Raw genomic sequence first — 20,821 nt, 5'->3', positions numbered from 1 at the left:
CCCCCAACTCTCGTTCTCGCGGTATTACCTTCAAGGTTTATTGACAAGGTAATTAGCCAGATGGGACCCCAGTAGTAGCAGCAGGGCTGAACGGAGGTAGCACGGTTAAAGGGCTTTCCCGTGTGAAAAACCGCTGCTCTTTCCTGCTTTACAAACCGATCTACCAGCGGAAACCAAACAGCAAGCCTGCAAAAGGTAGGATTTTGTATTAGCGTTATGAATGCACAGCCTGCTTCCTGCAGAGCCTCATTCATTCTCTCGATGTTGGTAATATATTCTTCCTGTCCAGTTTTAATGATCGCATGCAAATGTATCACTGGCATCAATTCATACTGCAGCTGCTTAGCAATGCAGATGTTCCCTTAATATGGGGACAATGAGTCATGAAGTCTGACACATTTAAAACGGTAAATACAGTCAGAGAATATTTGCTGCGATGTTTGTCTGAGGTCGAACCACCAGGTGGCGCTGTGTCCCAGTCATTTAACCAAGTTGCTTCATCGTCTGTGTCACCAGTTCAGCGGGCACGTTGGCAAGTCTTTATTTCAGCCTAATGAAATCGATAAACATTGACTTGGAGTGGGGGAGTCCACAGAGAGGCCGGTGTAGGGTTTCTCCTGTAAAGGGACTTAAGCAGTCGACGCCCACACTCCATCATTCTATGTATTTCCTCTGAAGCCCCGATGTTATTCCTCAAAATACACAACTTGTATTTTATGGAAGACTAAGGGGGATTTTTTTAAGTGTCCCGCAGAAACGGAGCTCTACTCGGAGAGATTTAAAGGATATGAGACAAACAGAAAACAAACAAACAAACGTCGTGCTCACCTCCAAATCATTAAACAGCCATACTATTAATAGAACTCAAGCACTCGCAATTGCATATATAATACTATATTATATGCTGTTAAAGCTTTATTAAATATGCTATATGTGTGGTACTAAAAATGAATGAATGAAATAATGGGTGAAAGAACATGGTTAATGTAAGAAGTTATGCCTATCAGTCTGTTTTAAAGGTGGGGAAAAAACCAGTCCGATCCTTTATGTTCTCATTTCAGGGAAAAGCACAGTGATCAAAAGGTTAAATGAGTGTATTTCTGGGATCAGGAAAATGTATAGAAATAACATTTTGGCATTTACCATCCTATGCCAAGGAGACATTCAGCTGTTTCAGTTTAAATGGAAAAATAAAACGTCCAATTGTCCATCCATCCATAGTCATAGGGCAAAAGGCAGGGTAAACCCTGGGCAGGATATCACAAGGCTAAACATTTACAATGAATTTAGTTATTTTGTTGTGTTTTTGTTTTGTTTTTACCTGTGAACATTTAAGCATCGTCTTATTTCTGTCCATGCTGCCAGGTATACTGAGTGTATTTGGTGCATTATTGCTTTTGGACTTTGTAGCCTCTAAACAGTACCATGGACAGCTCACTCCTGACCTAACTGGTGAGTCCTTCTCCATCTTAGTTTTATGGGACTCCTTTTTTTCAGTTAAGTTAGTGATTCTTAATACAGCTAATATGTGAGTTGGTCAAGTAGGTAATTACCATAACCTGTGTACCTGTGTATTTGGTGACTGCTGCATTATCATGCTGAAAAATGGAAAAACGTCCCATCTGAAGTAGAGTTTTTTAGGTCTGCCACTTCTTCATTGTCCTCTTCTTGGCCAGGTTCCTCAAATTTTTTAAGAACACACTGCACCTCATGCTCAGATACACCAGGTTTTCTGCAAGATCACATAAGAGCGCTTTGGGAATCACCTTGTTGCAAAAATATGATTTCATGCCTGTCAAACGTGTCATCTTTCTATAGTGTCATAAATTCGACTAAAGCAAGAGGAACAAACTGTGTCTTTGTTACAGGCTGTTAGTAACCGAGTGCCTAATAATACAATTTAAAATTGGTTCTTTGCCAAGTTGTCTGTTATGTGTAGATAAAACAGTGGTTCATCAATTGTCTTAAGTGCATTTTTATGCTTTAGTGATTTGTATTATGGGATTTAACAAACAAACAAGCAAAAAGATGAAAATGATCAAGAACAAGGACTGGACTGAAAATGAGTGAAAAAGCAGTCAGTGTCCATCCAAAGAAAAACTTTGAAAGGCTTCAGAAAGACTTAAAAACCTATGATCAAGACCACTTTAAAAAATACAAACAAGTCTGGTGCAAAATGCAAAATATAAGAGAAAGTATAAATGTGTGTAGTGCTGTACTTTGTAGCAAAATTAATATTAATGGATTTTTTTTAAAAAAAACTTTTGCAAGAACTCCTTTTTTGGCAAAATGTAATGAGTTCCAAAGTTATTTTTTCAGAACAAACGTGGTGAGAAGAAACAGTAACTACTGAGGCCATACAATTAAAGCAGATATGGGTTTTTTTTTCATTGTTACCAATGCCAAAATCACAGCAAATCTCTGAAAGGAAATTTTAAATTAAAAAGGGAAGATCCAGTTCTTGTTTCTTGACTTCTGCATGGGGCACAGCTGCCTCTACCTGTTCCCAGAAAAGAAATGAGTCATGGTCACAAAAAACTGAAATAAACAAGATGAAGATTTTTTTTTTTTTCTTATCCAGCCTCGTTATACTGCTGACCACCCAGCTTTACTGTTCCCCATTGGCTTGTCTCAAACCATGAGATACAGTTGTGGGTGGTGACCCAGAAAACGTCACAGTGCCTGTGATCTGCTGCTTCCAGCTTTACATGCTGCAGTGATGGGAAATGAACCTGCTTTGGCTTTCCTTAAAAGGAAGAGTAAAGCAGCTTTCAATCAAAGGACCATTATTTGCTATTGGACAAGTGGACGTCACATCCCGCGGTGTTACAGCACTGCAGTGGCTGATGTGATCGGTAGAAAATCTGATGTTTTGCTTGGGTTGTTAAAAAGTGAACATAAGAGAAAGGGGTGTGGTGAAAACATTTCTATAACATATACGTTACGCTTTAAACTACATCTCATTACCGACTAAAGCTTTTAATTAAAGTTAATCCAAACAACCTAATGTTGATTGTATTCTAGATTATAAACACAATATAAAATTATTCATATCTAATATATCAATATTAATTTATTAGTGTATAAATTGCAGATTCATATGTATGTTAGGATTCAGGTTGTGCACTTGAGAAAATATGTATCTGTTTAATATTGCTTCTTATGTGTTATTGTCCAGCATCCTAAGAGACAAAGTTCATTAACATAAGCTTCATATAATGAGATACAAACTAACTCCCCTGCAGCCAAAAAGAGAGAGGAAAAAAACACCTCAAAAATAAAACAGCATAAAATCATCAACATAATTATTAACAGTCCCCCTTTAACAGCTGGTGAGCTGCTAAACTCCCAAGGGTATTTGGGAAGTGTAGTTAATCCAATGATAATCTTGAGCATGGTTTACACATATTATCGCTTTAATTGCTACGTGTGCTGTGCAATTATACCGTCACCAATTACATGGCTATAGTTTACTTGCCTGTCTGAGCAGTTAGTTCCCCGTAATAGATGCCTTTTATCAGCACATGCAAGCAGAGCCAACAAAACGTATACTAATGGATTTTTCAGTCACTTAATGAAATAATTATATGCTCAGAAATAGCGAGATAATGCTGATCCATCATATAAATTAGCAAAGAAAGTCAGGATAAAACAGGAGATACTAAGATAAGAAGAGACTGACAATTGAAGGTGACGATAGCTAACGAAGGTGTGTGTGTGCGTACACGTGTGTCCATCCATTAGAATGCAGAGTGTGTTCTCCAGTGTGAGTCACCCTCCCATCCACCCACCCACCTCACACCACCAGCAGAAGCAGCAGCAGCAGCAGCAGCATCTAACTGCAGTCACCACCCAAAATTACGCCTCTGACTTCACACTGGCCAACTGAGGATTCTGTTTCTACGGCAACATGCTCCAGATTCCTCCCCCTCTCATCTCCAGCAGCCCTCCCTCCAATCTTTTAACCCCCCCCACCCCACCCTTCCCAGCACAGACCATGTGACTTTCAGGAAGGTTTCTCCAACCTCCCCTTTATTGTTATTAACCCTCTCCTGACTGGGCTGCTGCCAGAGGCTCTCAGCAGCATGCTGGCTGGCTGCCTCCTCGCTTCTCAGAGGTTTCAAAGCGAAATCAGACACATCTCTAATCTCCCTCGGAGATCAAAGCATTGCTTGATCTAAATGTTGGATTAGCATATTTTAAAACCTAACAGAATGAGTCACTATGTTTCCTTAGTTGTGCAAGACACCTCCTAAACCTATTTACAATAGTGGTCTCTGAATTTAAAGAATCTATACTGTATATTTACATGATTATGTTAATAATGACAATGGATAACTTGGCTATCTATGTGAAAGGGTGTGTTTGTGACAGATCCTTCTATACTATTCATGTTTTCAAAACCACTGTACATCATCTGACCAGCATCAAACAGCAATGTACACTAAACTATTGAGCATAGTGATGCATGAAGCTGCTAAATGGCCAGGGGTCTCACACAGAGTTGGTGAAGCCCAACTCTGTAACCAAAAGACAGTGAATAACAGACTGAGATGAATCCAGTGACCACGTGAATCTAACATTAATATCAGTGTTGCTCTGTTGCAACAAGTGCAGGTTTTTTTTGTTTGTTTGGGGGGTGGGGGTTTCCAAGTCAGAATGTTCAACTTTTAGCATAGATGGAATTGGAGTTTGAGAGCTAACTGAGATTTAAAGAGGAGTTGGAGAGTAATAAGATTATAAAGACACCTGAGCTGCTGCTTCAGTAAGAACTTAACTTGAATGGTTGGCTACTGCTGCTCTGAATATTTTTATGTTGTATTGTAAGTATTAGTTATTGCTGTATCAATACTGATTGTACAATTGTACAATACTATGCACAAGTCTTGAGCCACCCCTGTGTTTACATTTTGCTAGGAAAAGTTGCAGCAATTTATTGAAACATGCAAACATAAATGCGAATACGGTATTTAAGTCAAAAACATAGTCTGCTCATTTCTAATAAGCTGACGAGTGAATATTTGGTATGACCACTGTTATTCTTTCACACGCCCTGAACTCTCTTAGGAAGCTTCTTGAGGAGGCTTCCTGGAGGACTTTCAAAACTCTTCTTTGGATGTTTCTGCATTTTGTTTCACTCCTTTGTCAAGATGATCCTACACTTTCAATAACGTCGAGGTCGGGACTCTGGGGAGGTCAGTCCATGACCGATAGTGTTACATTGTGTGTTTTTTCTGTCCAGGTATGCTTTGCATATGCATTGGCAGGGTGTTTGGAATCATTGTCATTGCTGTAAAATGTAACTGTTGTCAATCAGATGCATTGCAGAGGATATTGCATTGTGGATAAAAATCTAATGTTACGTTTCTGTGTTCATAATTCCATCTCCCCAACACCACTGACTAAAATGAAGCCCAAACCACGAGTGTCTCCACTGTGTTTTACAGATGACTGTAGATGCTCACAGCTGTAAGTCTCACCTGACCTCCTTCTTTCTAATTTTCAGTCCAGTTTGTGTAATTTGGCCTATTGCTCAAGACCACTTTAAAAACTAAACAAAGCCTGATATCTTGGAAGCAAAACATAAAGAAATGAGTAGTGGCTCAAGATGTATGCACAGTATTGTAGATGATAGTTAGGAAGTTTTTTTTTTTTTTTAATGACATAGCAGCACTTCTCTCCACTTATGGCTTTGAAGCGTAGGCTGGTTATTTGCAGACATTCCAAGCTCCAGTTGCCTAGGTAACCCCCTAATGTATTTACTACCAAGTCATATGTCAGTCATTGGTATCCAGCACTATCCAGAAAAATTGATCTCAGGTCCCACCCACATGGCTTCATTGGCAGTAATTTTGCCCTCAGTCGCAAAATAACCACTGATGATTGTAGCACAGCGACGTAGCAAGTGATTGACTTACTACATCGCCGTGAATCACTTCCAGTGTGGATGCAGCTTGACGGTTATACATATATGTATAACAATATAAATCCCAACAGTTCCATAGTGCTCCTGCCATTTTCACTTGTATTCAAATATGTTTAATCATTATAGCGGTCATGTTTTCATGTCTTAGGTAAAACAGGACATGTCACACTGTGTGACAGCAGATGCTTTTCCTCGGAAGTAAGCATTGTAAAACCTAAAAATTAAACTGTGAAACCTCAATGAAGGATTAATAATCAAATTAATACGACAGTGGCTATTTAGACACTCCAAGTAGACCTGCAGTTTAAAATTAAGTATAGTTTGGGAGAATTTGTGATCTGGGCCAAAAATGTTACCGACTGTTGTGAGGCAATTGTGTCAAATGTTGTGAAAAGGGATCCCTCACAATGTTAAACCTGAAGGAAATCACCAATTTAGCTTAACTTCATCGAGCCTTACGACTAATTTCAGATTTGTTTTGGTTTATTCTGGTCATTCTCACAGTATCGTTTAGCAGACAGTGAATTTTCAGTCAGACTGGTGACAAATAGAAAACAGTCACAGTTGGTGAACATCTTGTGGCATGTAGGAAAAAGATACATTTTCCCTCATCAGTTATAAGAGACCAAAAATGTGCAATAAGAAATTAATGGTGTTCATTGTTTACTGGATGTGTAAACAACTGCTTGCTTGTCACACATTAGTTTCCACTGTTTTTGTTCCCCCTCTGCGGATGTTGCACAAGTGTGGGTGAGTTTTATAAAAGGTATCAAACACACATCCTTTATAGAGTTTTGAAATGGAAAGAGGAGCCACGGCATCCGGCAGTGATCTCACCTGAATATTGCCTCATTGGCACAACTGTCTCCTCAGCATCCCATTAGGAGACACGTTGGGTTGTATGTGTGTGTGTGTTTGTGTGCACGTGTCTGAGCACGCGCATGTGTGAATGGATGGACTTCATGAATGAAAGCTGGGGGTTTTTTTGTTTTTTTTTTGTCCTGAGCTGCAGACAGGAGGTGAGATCATCTTGTTGGAATGGAGACTCCCCCCACCCACTTGCAACACCCTCCCATACCCGCACATCAATACCGGTTGGTGCCAATCTTAATGAATCCCATCGACATACAATATGGATGAAGCAAACAGTACTGACAACCTGATTAATGAAAGCGCTGTCCAATATCAGCCTCCCCCAACAAACGGGAAGAAGTCACTCCGCAGTGCACATTGGCACAGGTGCACAAAAATGCAGACACACACACCTTTCTTTAGTCATTAGAAAACTCCAAAAATGTCTGCTGCTCTGCTGTTGGCTTCCAGTCAACATGATGATGAAGCAAAGTGTGAAAATCATCTTTGCTTCTTATGTTCAACTTTGCCTTCAGGAACAGAGTTGAGTGAGCTTTAATGATGAGCCACCAATTCAGCTACGTGTGAGTGAAAGTGACAATGAGTAACACAAGGGCCTCTCGATGAGGATCCATAAATAGCCTTTCAAGTAAGCCAGAAGCAACCCTCCCCCTCATTCTCTAGTCTACATCCCGCCACACACACACACGTATACCCTACCACCCTCCTCCTAACCGGACTTGGACAATCTGTGTCCACTTGGCACCAGGCCTCAAAAAACATACTGTATATTCAGCAGCAGAGCCGTGCATGCGCACATGCACACACATGACATTCCTCTTGACATTCTTCACTGCAGGAGTCTGTTAATTCCCTCCTACAGATTATGATACATGTTGCCAAACAATGCTGCATTTTTACATCAGCTTTTTGGATGGACGCCACAGTACCTCTGTAGTCCAACTGCTCTTTAGAAGTTTGATTTTCATTTTAATATATATATGTAGAAAGAGTTTAAATTCTGGAGGTGTAATTTGCCAGGCAATCTGAATTCCAAATCTATTGTGTAATTATTTTAAAAGTAAACGGGATCCCCATCGAGTATCGTTCTTAAAAGCTGTCACTGTGCAGGCTGACGGCTTGTATCTAAAACACGTGATACCCTGCAGCGTTACTTCTGTTCTTGTTTCTGGTGGAGTTACCACAACAGAAGCTGAAGCTGTGTTGGTGGACATCAGAGGCAGCAGTGTTGATCCTTAGAGGCCTGAACATCACTGACGAGAGGCCTTCCTCCAACTACAAGCTCCACTGAATAAATCATGAAGAAAGTTTTAACGAAAAAGATTGAAATAGAGGAAAAAAAACAGAGTGTGCTTCTCTATTCAGACCGCCTTAAGACACAGTGAGAAGAGGACTGTAGATGGGGATGGCATAAAATAGCAAGACTGATTAAAGCTACTGAGTTTTTCCTTGCGAAGCCCACAGTTTCTTCTTCATGTGATATTAAAACCAAAATGAAACATTCATAAACTGCTTTTTGGCAAGGGTGTTTTGAATGTTGGGAGAGTAAGCTATGAGATAATGCTCCTTCACATCTGAAAATGAAAATAATAAGCATTAAAAATCACTATCAAAATAAAGTAATTAAATATTTAGAAGTACTGAAAAGAATAATTTAGTCTCTCACAGAGTCTGACTGTGTTATTTATTAAATTGTTAATAGGCCCAGTATTAGTTTGCTATTGCTCTTGGTCCCCTTTGATGGACAGAATTATAAAAGAACTCTTGTTTTCTGTCTATTTCTTTATTACAAATCCTTTTTCAAGCTTTAAAAAAAATGAAAATATGTTTTATTTTCACTTGGCGAGGATTCAGGTAGGCACAGATTGAGAATGATTCAAAGATGAATAAATGAAAACAGAAGCAATCAGTTTCTCCTGGCTCAGATTTCATGAGGGGCATCAAACTGAGCCGGCACAGCGATCTTTTTTCATCGTGATTTCATACAACATTCATTAGCAGGAGGAGAAAGTGGAGAATACTCGTGTTCGTGAGTGGTTTTCAGTCTCTCCGTGGATTGTCTATGCGCTAGCTAGGATTTCCCTACTGTGTACAAGCGGCACGATGAGGTCATCGTTATGGATTTAAGCCCAGCACGGGCTTAATCTGGGAGATAAGGGCTGGATTTGGATTTACCACTCAAAAGGGTCATGTAGCTACAACCATTTACACTCTCAGTAAAGACAAAGCTCAGCCACAGCATCCTCAGCTGTTTCACGGCCCTTTATGCTTTTTAGCTGGAGGTCCTCCACTGTTTACACTCATTTCTTGGCCTCTCAGTTAACGTGATCCTGTTCATCTAGCAGCATTTCTCTAAATGTCTGGGAAGTTTAAACTAAAGTTGTAATGTTGTTGTTCAGTGTCAATATTCCCGTGAAATGGTTTGACAAAATCCTGAAACATCCTGGAAAAAAATGGATTGTATATGGTTAAAATGTTGCAAGTGTTACTTCTTCATTTTTGGTACTGTTAAAGACAAAAAGTCTGAAAATCTGATCTGATTGCAAGTTTAAAGGAAGCCCTGTGAAAAAACGGTAGCTGAGGCACTCTGCTTTTGTGAAATAATATAAAAAAATAATCTTCATCAGAGTTTCTCCTTTCTGTAGTTTTTATAGTCTAGTTTTGTTTAAAATGTATTTGCATTTGTGGCATCCTGGATCTTGTTTGTGTGATATTTGAGGTGTTGGAGAAGCATGTGTGCCCTGTACTCTGCAAGGCCTTGAAAATACCTTGAATAATAACTTTATTTAAGGTGAAGGCGGTTATCTGCTGGTGTCGTGGTTCCTCAAACATAAAATGAACTTTGTGTTAGAAAAAAATGACAGTTGTTTAAATTAGTTTGATATTTTATTTCATTCAGGTTAATTATGGTCGCTTAGGGAAACAAATGACGCTGGGGGACAGTCCCATTTAGGTACTGCATGTGCTGTCCTGTCTCACAGAAATGGGTCAAGAGAGATTGGAGATGATAATAATAAAAATAAAAAACAACACGTCTTCCCTTCATGTCCCTTCTGTGGCAGACGGAGTCTGCAGATTATCCATCAATTACTCTGCGCTCTGTACAGAGGTCGTTAATAGGTTTTGAGGGGATTTACATGGTGCTGTCCAGTCAAATGCTGCATGCTTTGGGAATGACATCATTTTGGTCACCTCACATACCGGCTGACCCTCCTCCCTGCTCTAAGAGTAGCCTCACTCGAGCCCGTGTACCTGCGGTTGTCCCGTCTCTCACCGGACTGCACTCGTCACTCCAGATTTCTCCTCTGATAGGAGGGCATCAGCGCTCCCTCCCTCCCACACAGCCTCGCTTCGCTCTCTCCATCCGTCGTGTTTACTACAGCCTGAGAGAGATGGTCGTATAAATTTCCTGGGAGTGCGCATATCGCAGCATCCTCAGAGGGGAATTGAAAAGGGGGAGGAGGTGTAGGATCAAGAAAACAACCCAAACAAGGAAAAATATCTGCGTTTTCTGATAGTTTCGAATTAACGCAGGAGAAAAACAGACCTCCACAGAGCCCTGCGATTGGAAACCCGCACTGGATGTAGAAGAGAGAAGGCTGAGCGCGGATGCTCAATACACGGACAGAAGGACAAGGGAGAAAAACAGAAAGGACCAATAAATCCTAGAGAGGAATAATCTTTTGCAGTCATCAACGATGGACTCCAGTTATCGGCATTGAGGTAGGAATTGGCTTCTTCCAGTCGAGGTGTTAGGCAGGTAGGCATGAGGAGAAGGCGGGTGGTCTTTGCATAAAATAACACATTACTTCCTTTATTTTTTTCCCCAATTTAAAGTGCCATCGTGCGTTTGAGTGTAACTTCAGTGCTGTCAGTGATGCTCCACTGGCGCACCGGGTCGTAACCGCAGGAGGTGCCAGGAGAGGCAATGATGCGCCTCCGATACATCCACAATGCGCTGGCCTGTAACAGACCGTAGCTGCTCCTGCGGCTCCCGCAGCTGACACCTCGAAATAAAGAAAGTGAGAAACGGAGCAGGACTATTAGGAGGCAGGATCAGTCGGATGTGACTGATGTGTACACCAGATGTGTCTTAGTGGTTGGGTTTCTCTTAGTGCATAACATTATAATGAGGGTGGTTTTTCCAGACTTGGGGGTTTGTTGTTAGTTTCTGGGATAATGAAATCTCCAGGCTGACTCTGCCTTGTTTCGGAGTCTCTGATTAATCTGAGGACAGGGAATTATGGATGGTTATATGCAGCTTGGGTAAGTCGGCTAATAGCTCATTCATCAGATATCAGCACTTTACTTCTAGTGGGAGTGTCACAGTGGGATGGTTGATGTAGCCTAATGGTAATTCACTCAATTTCCCTCAAATTGACCTCCAAACTGACTGATGTAGAAATGCATAAAGTGCATCTCATAATGACTGAAATGGAAATTGATGGGTCCAAGTTTGGGATTTTAACAAAAGTACCCTGTGTTTTCTTATTGTGTATGTTTATTGTCCCATCTACTCCAAAACTGTGCTCTGTATTGCTGTGACTGTTCCTCATATTCTGCTGGTTCTTTATGAAGAACTTGAACTTGAACTTGATGATGATGATGATGATAGTACTACGAACATTTTGACTTGTGTTCTTGTTTTACCGAGCATGTAAATCCTTTTGTTGCTTGCCCGTCAAAGGAGTGGCTCACTTCAAGAGGCTCTGATGAGAAATAATGCATTTTTCTTCTCCACTGAGCGTGCAGATGCTGCTGGTCTTGGAAAAATGTACAGCTTTCAACAACCCTGCAGAATTTGCTCATTATTTTGTCATCTTATCTATTTTAATGTCACTCAAGTAAGATGTAAATAAACAGCTGTGGCACCATTAGGACTACAGAGCAGCAGTGAGTTAATCCTGCCAAACTAAAAGCAATGCAACGCTAAGCATGTAATATTCTGTAACAGTGTGATACCTAACAGTGTCAGTTTATTCTAAGAACGGGGGGCTGGTCTCTTTATTTTCTGTGCTCTCCACTGAAGGCTTAGCTATTATGCTGCAGACAGGATGTTCTTTTATCTCAAAACCATTTTTCACATTTTAGTGTTTTATATCTACCGACTGACATCTACCCAGTTGATGTCAGTCTCCTGACTACAGGGTACATGTGGACTGACACCTGTCACCTTCACCTGTACTGGCCAAATTATGAGAGAGATTGTTTTCTGTGTTTGTAAGAAATGCAGAAAACGATTAATGTCTGTGGATTTTTGTATCCAAATGTTTATCTTTTATTCTCATCTTGAACTCCATCTTTTCCTTTGGTCTGCTGTATGTGTGGAGGAGAACTTTAAAATGCAGTTTGGTGATATTGATGAGAGGCTCAGGAAGATGTGCTTTGTCTGCCTGCGCTCCCTATCATTTTAGTGCTGCAGACTTAGACTACAGACTTGTGTTGCACATATGACATCATAGTAGCCAAAGCTTCTTCTTTTTTTTTTACTTAAAATGGAGCTAAAGATGACTACACTCTCCTGCAAAATCAGCCACTACTGACAACTTTCAGAAAGAGTTCATTTAATCTTGATTTCACTCATACTATTTTATTTAAATTCCCTTCTTTCCCTCTCTTCCAGTTCTTCAGTCATTCTGATGACCACAGTCACTCATGGCCCTCATGCATGAACCTCGCGCCCCATCGCCCTCTCTTTCCGGCTTCAACACACCCCTCTCCGATCCTCCGTCCTTTCGCCGCCTCGATGCCGAAACACCCTGCACCCCAGAAATGGACTTGACCCCAACCCAATGCGTCCTTCGCAACGTCCTCTCCATAGACACCGGAGGTGCTGTGGAACCCGGGGGTGGAGGAAGAGAGGGGCACACTACCGGACACAACCAGACACCCTGCGAGGAACAACAGGAGCACTTTGCCAACAGTGTCCTGAAACTCCATGAGCATGATGGCGGTCCTGGAAGGACGGAGGGAGAGGGACAGGATACGGACAGCAGTGCAGTCAGGAGCCAGGCGAATGACGCCAGGTTACAGTGCCAGTCTACAGGAGGGGGAGGAGGGTTTTTGGAGGGGTTGTTTGGGTGTCTGCGGCCTGTCTGGACAATGATCGGCAAAGCCTACTCCACAGAGCACAAGCATGACCTGGACGGTGAGTCGAACCATCAGATTTGTTTCAGTGTAATTGAGTGAACACACAAATATGCCTGAATTCTCACTTTTGCTTTTGCAATAAAAAAAAAACCCCATAGCTCTCAATTAAATTTAATGATAAGCTTTGATATGCTAATTAAATGATCTTATCCCCCAGTTTAATTACATTAAACAGACAGTAGGTAAATGACTCCCGCAAAGGCCACGTTGTAAACAAACCCCTTCCTGACATGAACGAGCTGCAGCCAGCGAGGGAGACTCTATCAGAGCTGTAAAGGGCTTATTTTCCCCTGATATTTCCCCCCCATCCTTTTTCCTGCTTGTGCCCACCACCCACTACCACCCCCACAGTGAAACTAGCTCCCTGTGACGCTGTGTTGTTTATGTGTGCAGCCACTACAATAGCGCAGGGCTCCCCTGAGACCCCTCTGCCAAATCTGCCTCATGAATTATGCATGGCCATGCTCTGACCCTGCGCCTCTCATCTCTATTAACACAAACCTGACACACGCATGAGGATGAACGCATGCACACATAAACACGTCCACAAATAGAAACATTTCATATCTGCCGCTGACATAAACGCATAAAGTCATATAAGGTGCCAAAAACAAAAGTTGATAAAATAAATAGAGCATCAGACATCAGGCACCAAGGTGGCAGCTTTACACTTCTCCTCGTCTTTATTGCCTTCTGATGTTTTATCATCCATTTGACTTCCACGTATCCCCTCTCCTCCCCTCCTTTTTCCATCCCTCATTGTCTCCCTTCCTCTCCTTTTCATCCCGTGCTGTTATCACTCCCAGCCCATCTGCACCTCGCTGCTCCCCTCCTCTCTGCGCCATCACAGGGAGTCTCACACACGCCAATAAGAGCAAAACGGATATTATAAAAGTGAAATAAATGTGCCTTTTGTAACCAAATGCCTGGCCACCATATAACAACACTGACTCTTTTTTCAGTATTGACTAGAACTAACAATATATATCTGTAAAAAGCTGGTCCTCTATTGATTCTGAAGGACTGAAGGTATCTGGTAATGTGTGAAATTGCCCCCTCTTTTTTTGTGTCAAATGAAACAAAGCAGACACATGGAGATTCTGGTGTATCAGATGTGGCTTCATGTCTTTATTGAGGAAAATTTGAGGGGCTCATTAGAGACTGAGCCCACAATCAATCACCGGAGAGCATTAATCATTCATTTCATCCTTATTAATATGATAAATGTGTCTGAAGCTTCTTTCCCCGGGTTAAAAACAGCAGCAGGGTAGGCTGTCTATCTTCTCTCTATTAACAGTCTGTCTTCAGCCACATGGACCCCTGCTGACCGGTGGGGAATCCCCCTCCCATCTTTTCTCTTTGCACACACACAGACACACACACACACACACACACACACGAGTGCTATCCAACCACCTCTCCGTTCACCATACATCCACATTAAGACTCTCAAATTCCCTCCCTCTTCCAGCCCCCTCCCGAGCGCTGGACCCCTGTTTTGCGTCAGCCCCACAATGGCACTAAGGAGGATTTAAGAGGCTGAGGGAGAATTAACCGCAGGAGATTAGAGCTTTATGTCTGTCTGCCTGCACACCCCAGTCTTAGGTTAAGGTGAGGTTCAACAGCAGAACAAGATATCAACTGGGGATTCCGTTTTGAGGTTTTACTCTAACGGGTTTAGCCTTTCGTTGCAGCACGCCAGCGACTGTAATGATGCTGGCTGTTTCACGTGTTAGCAGGTTTGGGTTTATACTCAGTCTTTTTGGTGTTTTATGTTTGCTGTACTTACACACAGCAGTGTACACTCTGATGTTTAGCAAATGTCATGTTTACCACATATAATCGCTTAGTGAGGATGCTAAAAACACACAAACCAGACAAAAAGTGGGGGGATCCCCAGAATCACCAGGATGTGTCACCTTGAAAACTTGTAGCAATGTCTCAGCGACCCACTTTGAACCACAAAGAGAAGTTGTCAGGGAATCACTAAGGTCTCTATTACTCATTCATTAGAGAGAATAAATATCAGTTTAAAAGGTGCTGAGATTTTAAAGTATATTAGACAAATGACACAAGGGGCCTAATCTGTGTCACATCAAATGTCTCATAGTCTGGAAGCCAGGCTGACTTTTCAACATCACCAAACAAAGACCTGCAGCTACTTTCAAGCATCATTTTGCAGCAGAGTTTCATCATTCAGCATGACAAAACATGTCAGTAGACATTAGTGAAACCATTCCTTTCTTCTATATGCGCTTTTTTTTGTGGCTTCAGAGGAGTGGGAAGTCCCATTCGAGGAGATATCGGACCTGCAGTGGGTGGGCAGCGGAGCCCAGGGCGCCGTCTTCCTCGGTAAACTGCACGGGCAGGAAGTGGCTGTGAAGAAAGTGCGGAACATTAAAGAGACGGACATCAAGCACCTGCGGAAGCTCAAACATCCCAACATCATCACCTTCAAGTAAGCAGATGCGATCATTTGGCTTAGAGGCTATCAATAATGGGTTCAGTAATCTTGAATAGGAAGATTGTTCTTTGATGGAATAAGATGAACATTTGGGCACTTAAGTTTTCATTTGTCTACATTTGTAAAGGCATACATTGTAAATTCATGCATAACCTTTCTTTCCTCTGTCAGAGGTATCTGTACCCAGGCTCCTTGTTATTGTATCATCATGGAGTACTGCGCCCAGGGACAGCTATACGAGGTGCTGAGAGCAGGCAGGAAGATCACGCCATCCCTGCTCATGGACTGGGCCATGGGCATCGCTGGAGGCATGAACTATCTTCACCTCCACAAAATCATCCACAGAGACCTCAAATCACCCAAGTGAGTTTTTTCTTTTTTTATATACACCTAAGTTTAATTTTTTTTTTTTTGTCTATAGTTTTGTGATTCGAATGTAAACAACAGATGCCAAGAAAACAGGTCACAGAAGAGTTGTATTTAAAGTTAGATCCAGTGTAAGTAATTCATAGCCAGGAATTGTGTTGCAAATGTTAACTCTTTACCCCTTGAAAACCTACTAGGGGTGGTTTTTGTCATATTTCAGACTTCTTATAAATCAAAATACTGGGTTTGCATCAAAAGTTAGTGAGGGTGGTCTCTGCCTTGCAGCTACCCTTGGAAAAGCACGGAAACTATTCTAATGGTTGTTAAACTGCGTCTTTATTGCCATATAAGAGTACAAGGAGCTGGTCACATGTTGTCTTTGTGGGGGAAAAAGTTCAGATTTGTGATGCTTATATCCCAAACCACAGTTTCAGAACCACTGCTTTAGTTAATTGCAATTAACACCTATGATGATTTGTATGATTCGTGAGCAAATTAATTAATGTGAAAGTCCCCAAGTGCCTCACCACTGGTCAGGGTTTGACAAAACATGAAGTGCTAATGTGTTTTAATACTGACTGTTTAAACCTGATGGATGGGATGTTTCATTCCAGCATGCTGATCACCTATGACGACGCAGTGAAGATCTCTGACTTTGGCACATCTAAGGAGCTCAATGACAAGAGCACTAAGATGTCCTTTGCTGGCACTGTAGCCTGGATGGCCCCCGAGGTCATACGTAATGAACCGGTCTCGGAGAAGGTGGATATTTGGTGAGTGTCATAACTCCTCTGAACTGTCCCTTTGCATTATTGAAATTTTACCATAAGAGTTTTCTTATCTGTCACCAAATCAACACAGAATCTCATTACTTGCCGTCTACTACGGTGCAGAGTGAAGGATCCTGTTCCCAGCCAATCTATTCAGCATTACAATATCTCATTACATGAAATTCTATAGGGTCTCTGCCATTTCTGATGGGTTGCCCTCTTATAAGCACTGATTTTTTTCCCCCTCCACATTCTCTCTTTCTTCTATACTGTATTCCTCCATCAGTCTTCCTCTGTGTCCTGAAAGGAACGCTAGCTAATTTAATAATTGATTTGCCAGATGCTGCAGTGCTCAGGAGAGGCTGGAATAACCTTCCGAGCCTATGGATGCTTTGGCCCAGAGCCAGCAGTGCATTAGCAGAGAAGTGAAAATGGGATTAAAAAGCTTTTGATGTAGAAGCAAAGCGAAACATGGGTGTGTACTGCACAGTTTTGTTTAAATATATGTAAATCGCTTAGCAGTACTGTTTATGACAGAAAGAGTGCCGGAGGAGGAGAGGCTGTTGTTAAGTATTTACATGTGTTGTACATATTTGATTTAGTTATGACATACATTTCCTGAATGTAGGGGAAAATACATGCAGTGGGGATCATCAGTACATATTCTCCTTTAATATAAAAAATTGTGAACATGGAGATGGAAGGACTCATTTTGAAACACAACACCATAAACCCACTTAACCTTATGTTAAGTTATGTTACCTTGGATATTGTACACGGTCTCCATCGCAACTCAGAGTATCACCAGCAACAGACTTTCCTTAGTTACCGTCCCCAGGGGTCCGCTCTCTTCTTCTTCTAATGCTAAACTGAAACAGTGCTGTGTAATGGAATAAGTGTTATTATGGCTCTTATCACCTGTATTTCTTGAATCATTAAAATGATTAGTGAACATTGTTTCTTCCAGAATTAATTAAAATAACGCATAAAACATTAGAAAAATTAGAGCTGGTTCATGATCCACAACTTACTACATAATCCTTATTTATAAGCCAGAGCTGAAATGATAATGTTGAGGACTGACACTTTTAATGACATCATAGATGACATAGGAGCAGAAAAAAAAATCAAAACTTCAGTCTTTGTCATTTCTTTAAAAGTAGTCGTCAGAAATGTTTCTCCAGATGTCTTGAATGTCATTCAAAGCTCTTCTTTCTGCCTTTTTTTGCCTTTCTATACTGTATTTTTTATTTATGACAGAATCTTTCAATAAATCTCTTTCAATAAATTCCCATTTTCCTTCCTGCTGCTGCTTGCTAGATATTTTATCTTTCACGGCCAGTTCTCTTCAAACCTTAGAGACGATCGTGTGAGAAAATCCAGTAGATCTGCAGCTTCTGAAATCCATGACTACTTCCCTAAATGCACTGAGTTGCTTCCATATGATTGGCTGGTTAGATATTCAGTATATAAGGGGAATTATAGGTTCGACTTAGACTCCCCATAAGGCACTGGAGCTTTTACATGAGGTATCTATCAGAAACAGCTGCTGGAATATCTCAGAAAGCAAGATTTCCTTCTCACAGGAAGTTAAAAGTGTGACATTTCTGTGAGGCTGCCTTCATCTGCCAACTTCACATCTTTATCCATATGTCTGGGGAAAAAAAACATGGCTCGTGTCTCTGCAGGTCATTTGGTGTTGTGCTGTGGGAGATGTTGACAGGAGAGGTGCCGTACAAGGATGTGGACTCCTCCGCTATCATCTGGGGAGTGGGCAACAACAGTCTGCAGCTGCCCGTGCCCGACAGCTGTCCAGAGAGCTTCAAACTGCTGCTGAGGCAATGCTGGTGAGCAGACGTGAAGGGAGACGAAATTAGAGGGAAGAAAAAAGATAATAGTTGAGAGGAAAGATGCTTTAAGACGGTGGAAAGAATAAATGTCACACACAGAGTAGGAAGCTAATAAAGCCATGATTTAAACTGTTCACAGGAACTGCAAGCCCAGAAATAGACCTTCATTTCGACAGATTCTCCTGCATCTGGACATTGCCTCAGCGGATATATTATCAACCGCACAAGAAACTTACTTTAAGTCTCAGGTAAGCTTCCTTTGCCCTTTTTATAGTTTGATTATTCTCTTCAGACAATCTGACCTGAATGGAAGATGCTCACATGCTTTGTTTAACTTAGTTTTAAGTTTCTTTTTAGCTTCACTTGAACAGAACAAGCACCACAGATTTACTTCCCATCACCTTCTTTAAAGAGAACCAACAGCCTCTCTCAGTGCACTCACAGGTGTATTGTTATAAGATTGACCCAAGGAAATATGAACCAGACCACAGAGACCGGCCTTTTTGTTAAGCATTATTTTTCAGAGCCACTTTACACAACGTTGGGGTCACCCAGTAAAATTCAGACATTGTAGCTTATTTGTGAAAACAAAAGCATCAGTTTTTCATTTTAAAACAAATAAATATTGAGGATATGAGTGCTGGATGTCTGTTCGAACATTAGCCAGCATCACTAACAGTCATTTGTGCCATTTGTTCCCATTGTGCTGCGTAACTACAGCCAGAGCAGAGCAGGCAGCTGCACACAGGCCCTCGGCCTCATGGGAGCACTAATAATACCTGTCCTCTCATTCACAACATATTATTGTGAGTTCCTCAGTCTTTGACCGCAAATCAGGACTCGCATGTAACAGGGAATAAAGAAAACATTTTACTGTCTTCGCAATATCACAGTGTAATTCAGTAGCGCCAGGTGTCTGCCTCTGGGTGCGCGTGGAGACGCAAGCATATGACAAACATATTCGACCTCTGCAAACAAAACTGGATGAAGGAGAATCAGAGATGTATAATTGCGTAGAAGATATGTTGTTGCTCAGCCGTGCGGATCCATTTATAACTCAGGCATGTATAATTATGAGACACGCTTGTGCACACAGACTCACAAAATAAATAAGATTTTCTGTCCCTTTTTTAGAGTAATCCACCGCTTCTCCCTCTGGTTATATCTCATGGTGCAAAACATAAACCTCTTTCATTTTCTCCACTTATCCTTGATCCCCCTTCCCCCCCTGCAGCCCTCTGCAGTTTCTCCCCTCTCTGCCCCATAATGGATTTTTCTTGTGACGTTAGAAAGAAGTATTTGCTGCTGGAGTGTATTGATTGGTTTAATGGTAGGGAGCTGAGAGCAAAGAGAGAGGAGAAAGAAGGGGACTGGAGACAGGAGACTGCAGAGAGTCCATTAGCTTAATAAGAAGAGCATCCTTTATGCACAGATATACACACACATGCACATGCATGTACACACACACACAAACACACACACTCATAAATCTGACTTCCCTTGTCCCTTGATATGACAGGTATCAGATAACAGCTGTCATGCTGCACTGTGTACAAAAAAAATGTGTGTACTGCATTTTTTTTTTTTTTGGTTTTGTTTTGGGGTTTTTTGTCCTTTTATGTCAATTCGTGTTCAGTTTTGCTCCATGAGTACTGATTATCATCTGACAGCCTAATGGATTTTGTCTCAGTGATATATACACGAGTCGCTGTGCAAATTATGAGGGGTTTTTTTGTAGAAGATCAAGGTTAGGTTTACTCATAGCATTGAAATCATTTTTCATTAAGCTCATTTTCATGACTCATAAACTTGAGTCATATAAATTCTCTCAGTGGCAAACAGGAACTGTTTCATCTTCCAAGTGTGCAAATCTAATAAATGCAAGAGTTAAAAAAACAGAAAGAAAAAAATGTGAATGTGCAATGAAGCATGTTTTATCACCCCACTGTTCTACAGGCTACTGACCTCTGATTTACACCGGTGACTTTATTAATAAAGGTGGCTCTGGGTTTTTGAATGTCTGTACATTCATTTATATTTTAAATTTAATAGCAAGTGCAACATTTTATCAGTTTGACATGGATGTTTTTCTACCCGACGTTATAAACTGTTCATTTGCACTTGTACTCGTTCTGATGGATGTGTGGTGTTTTGTGTGTTCTGCCAGGCGGAGTGGAGAGACGAGGTGAGACATCATTTTGAGAAGATTAAGTCTGAGGGCACGTGTCTTCACCGGCTGGACGAGGAGCTGATCAAAAGACGCAGGGAAGAACTGAGGTAAGATATACCTCAGTAAGATTGATGTTATCGTCTGTATTTGTTTATATTTGGCAGTGTAGCTCTGGGCTTCAACTGCACTGCTTTTGCGTGTAAATACATGGAAAGCTGGAGGCAGGCAGAGCAGGAAAAACTGAACAGAGTG

General features: G+C 41.3%; 1 protein-coding gene across 3 annotated transcripts in view; it reads left to right on the top strand.

Annotated features, from left to right (window-relative positions):
* The window catches only part of LOC116320744 (mitogen-activated protein kinase kinase kinase 12-like), a 28,649-nt gene continuing 7,828 nt past the window's right edge, over positions 1–20,821 (top strand). Inside the window, exons 1-8 of one of the 3 annotated variants that reach the window (XM_031740439.2) lie at positions 1–195; positions 12,423–12,947; positions 15,224–15,407; positions 15,585–15,776; positions 16,394–16,552; positions 18,238–18,396; positions 18,539–18,647; positions 20,567–20,676. In XM_031740439.2, the coding sequence (XP_031596299.2) occupies positions 12,455–12,947; positions 15,224–15,407; positions 15,585–15,776; positions 16,394–16,552; positions 18,238–18,396; positions 18,539–18,647; positions 20,567–20,676 (1,406 nt within the window). In that variant the 5' untranslated portion in view covers positions 1–195; positions 12,423–12,454. Of the gene's footprint in view, positions 196–1,385; positions 1,453–10,280; positions 10,523–12,422; positions 12,948–15,223; positions 15,408–15,584; positions 15,777–16,393; positions 16,553–18,237; positions 18,397–18,538; positions 18,648–20,566; positions 20,677–20,821 lie in introns of those variants that run through there. The other 2 variants (XM_039612105.1, XM_039612106.1) reach the window with 2 other exon arrangements.

Source organism: Oreochromis aureus, linkage group 5 (assembly GCF_013358895.1).
Source record: "Oreochromis aureus strain Israel breed Guangdong linkage group 5, ZZ_aureus, whole genome shotgun sequence".
Classification (NCBI taxonomy): domain Eukaryota; kingdom Metazoa; phylum Chordata; class Actinopteri; order Cichliformes; family Cichlidae; genus Oreochromis; species Oreochromis aureus.
The sequence above is the reverse complement of the archived record's forward strand: the minus strand, read 5'-3'. Positions and strand labels throughout refer to the sequence as shown.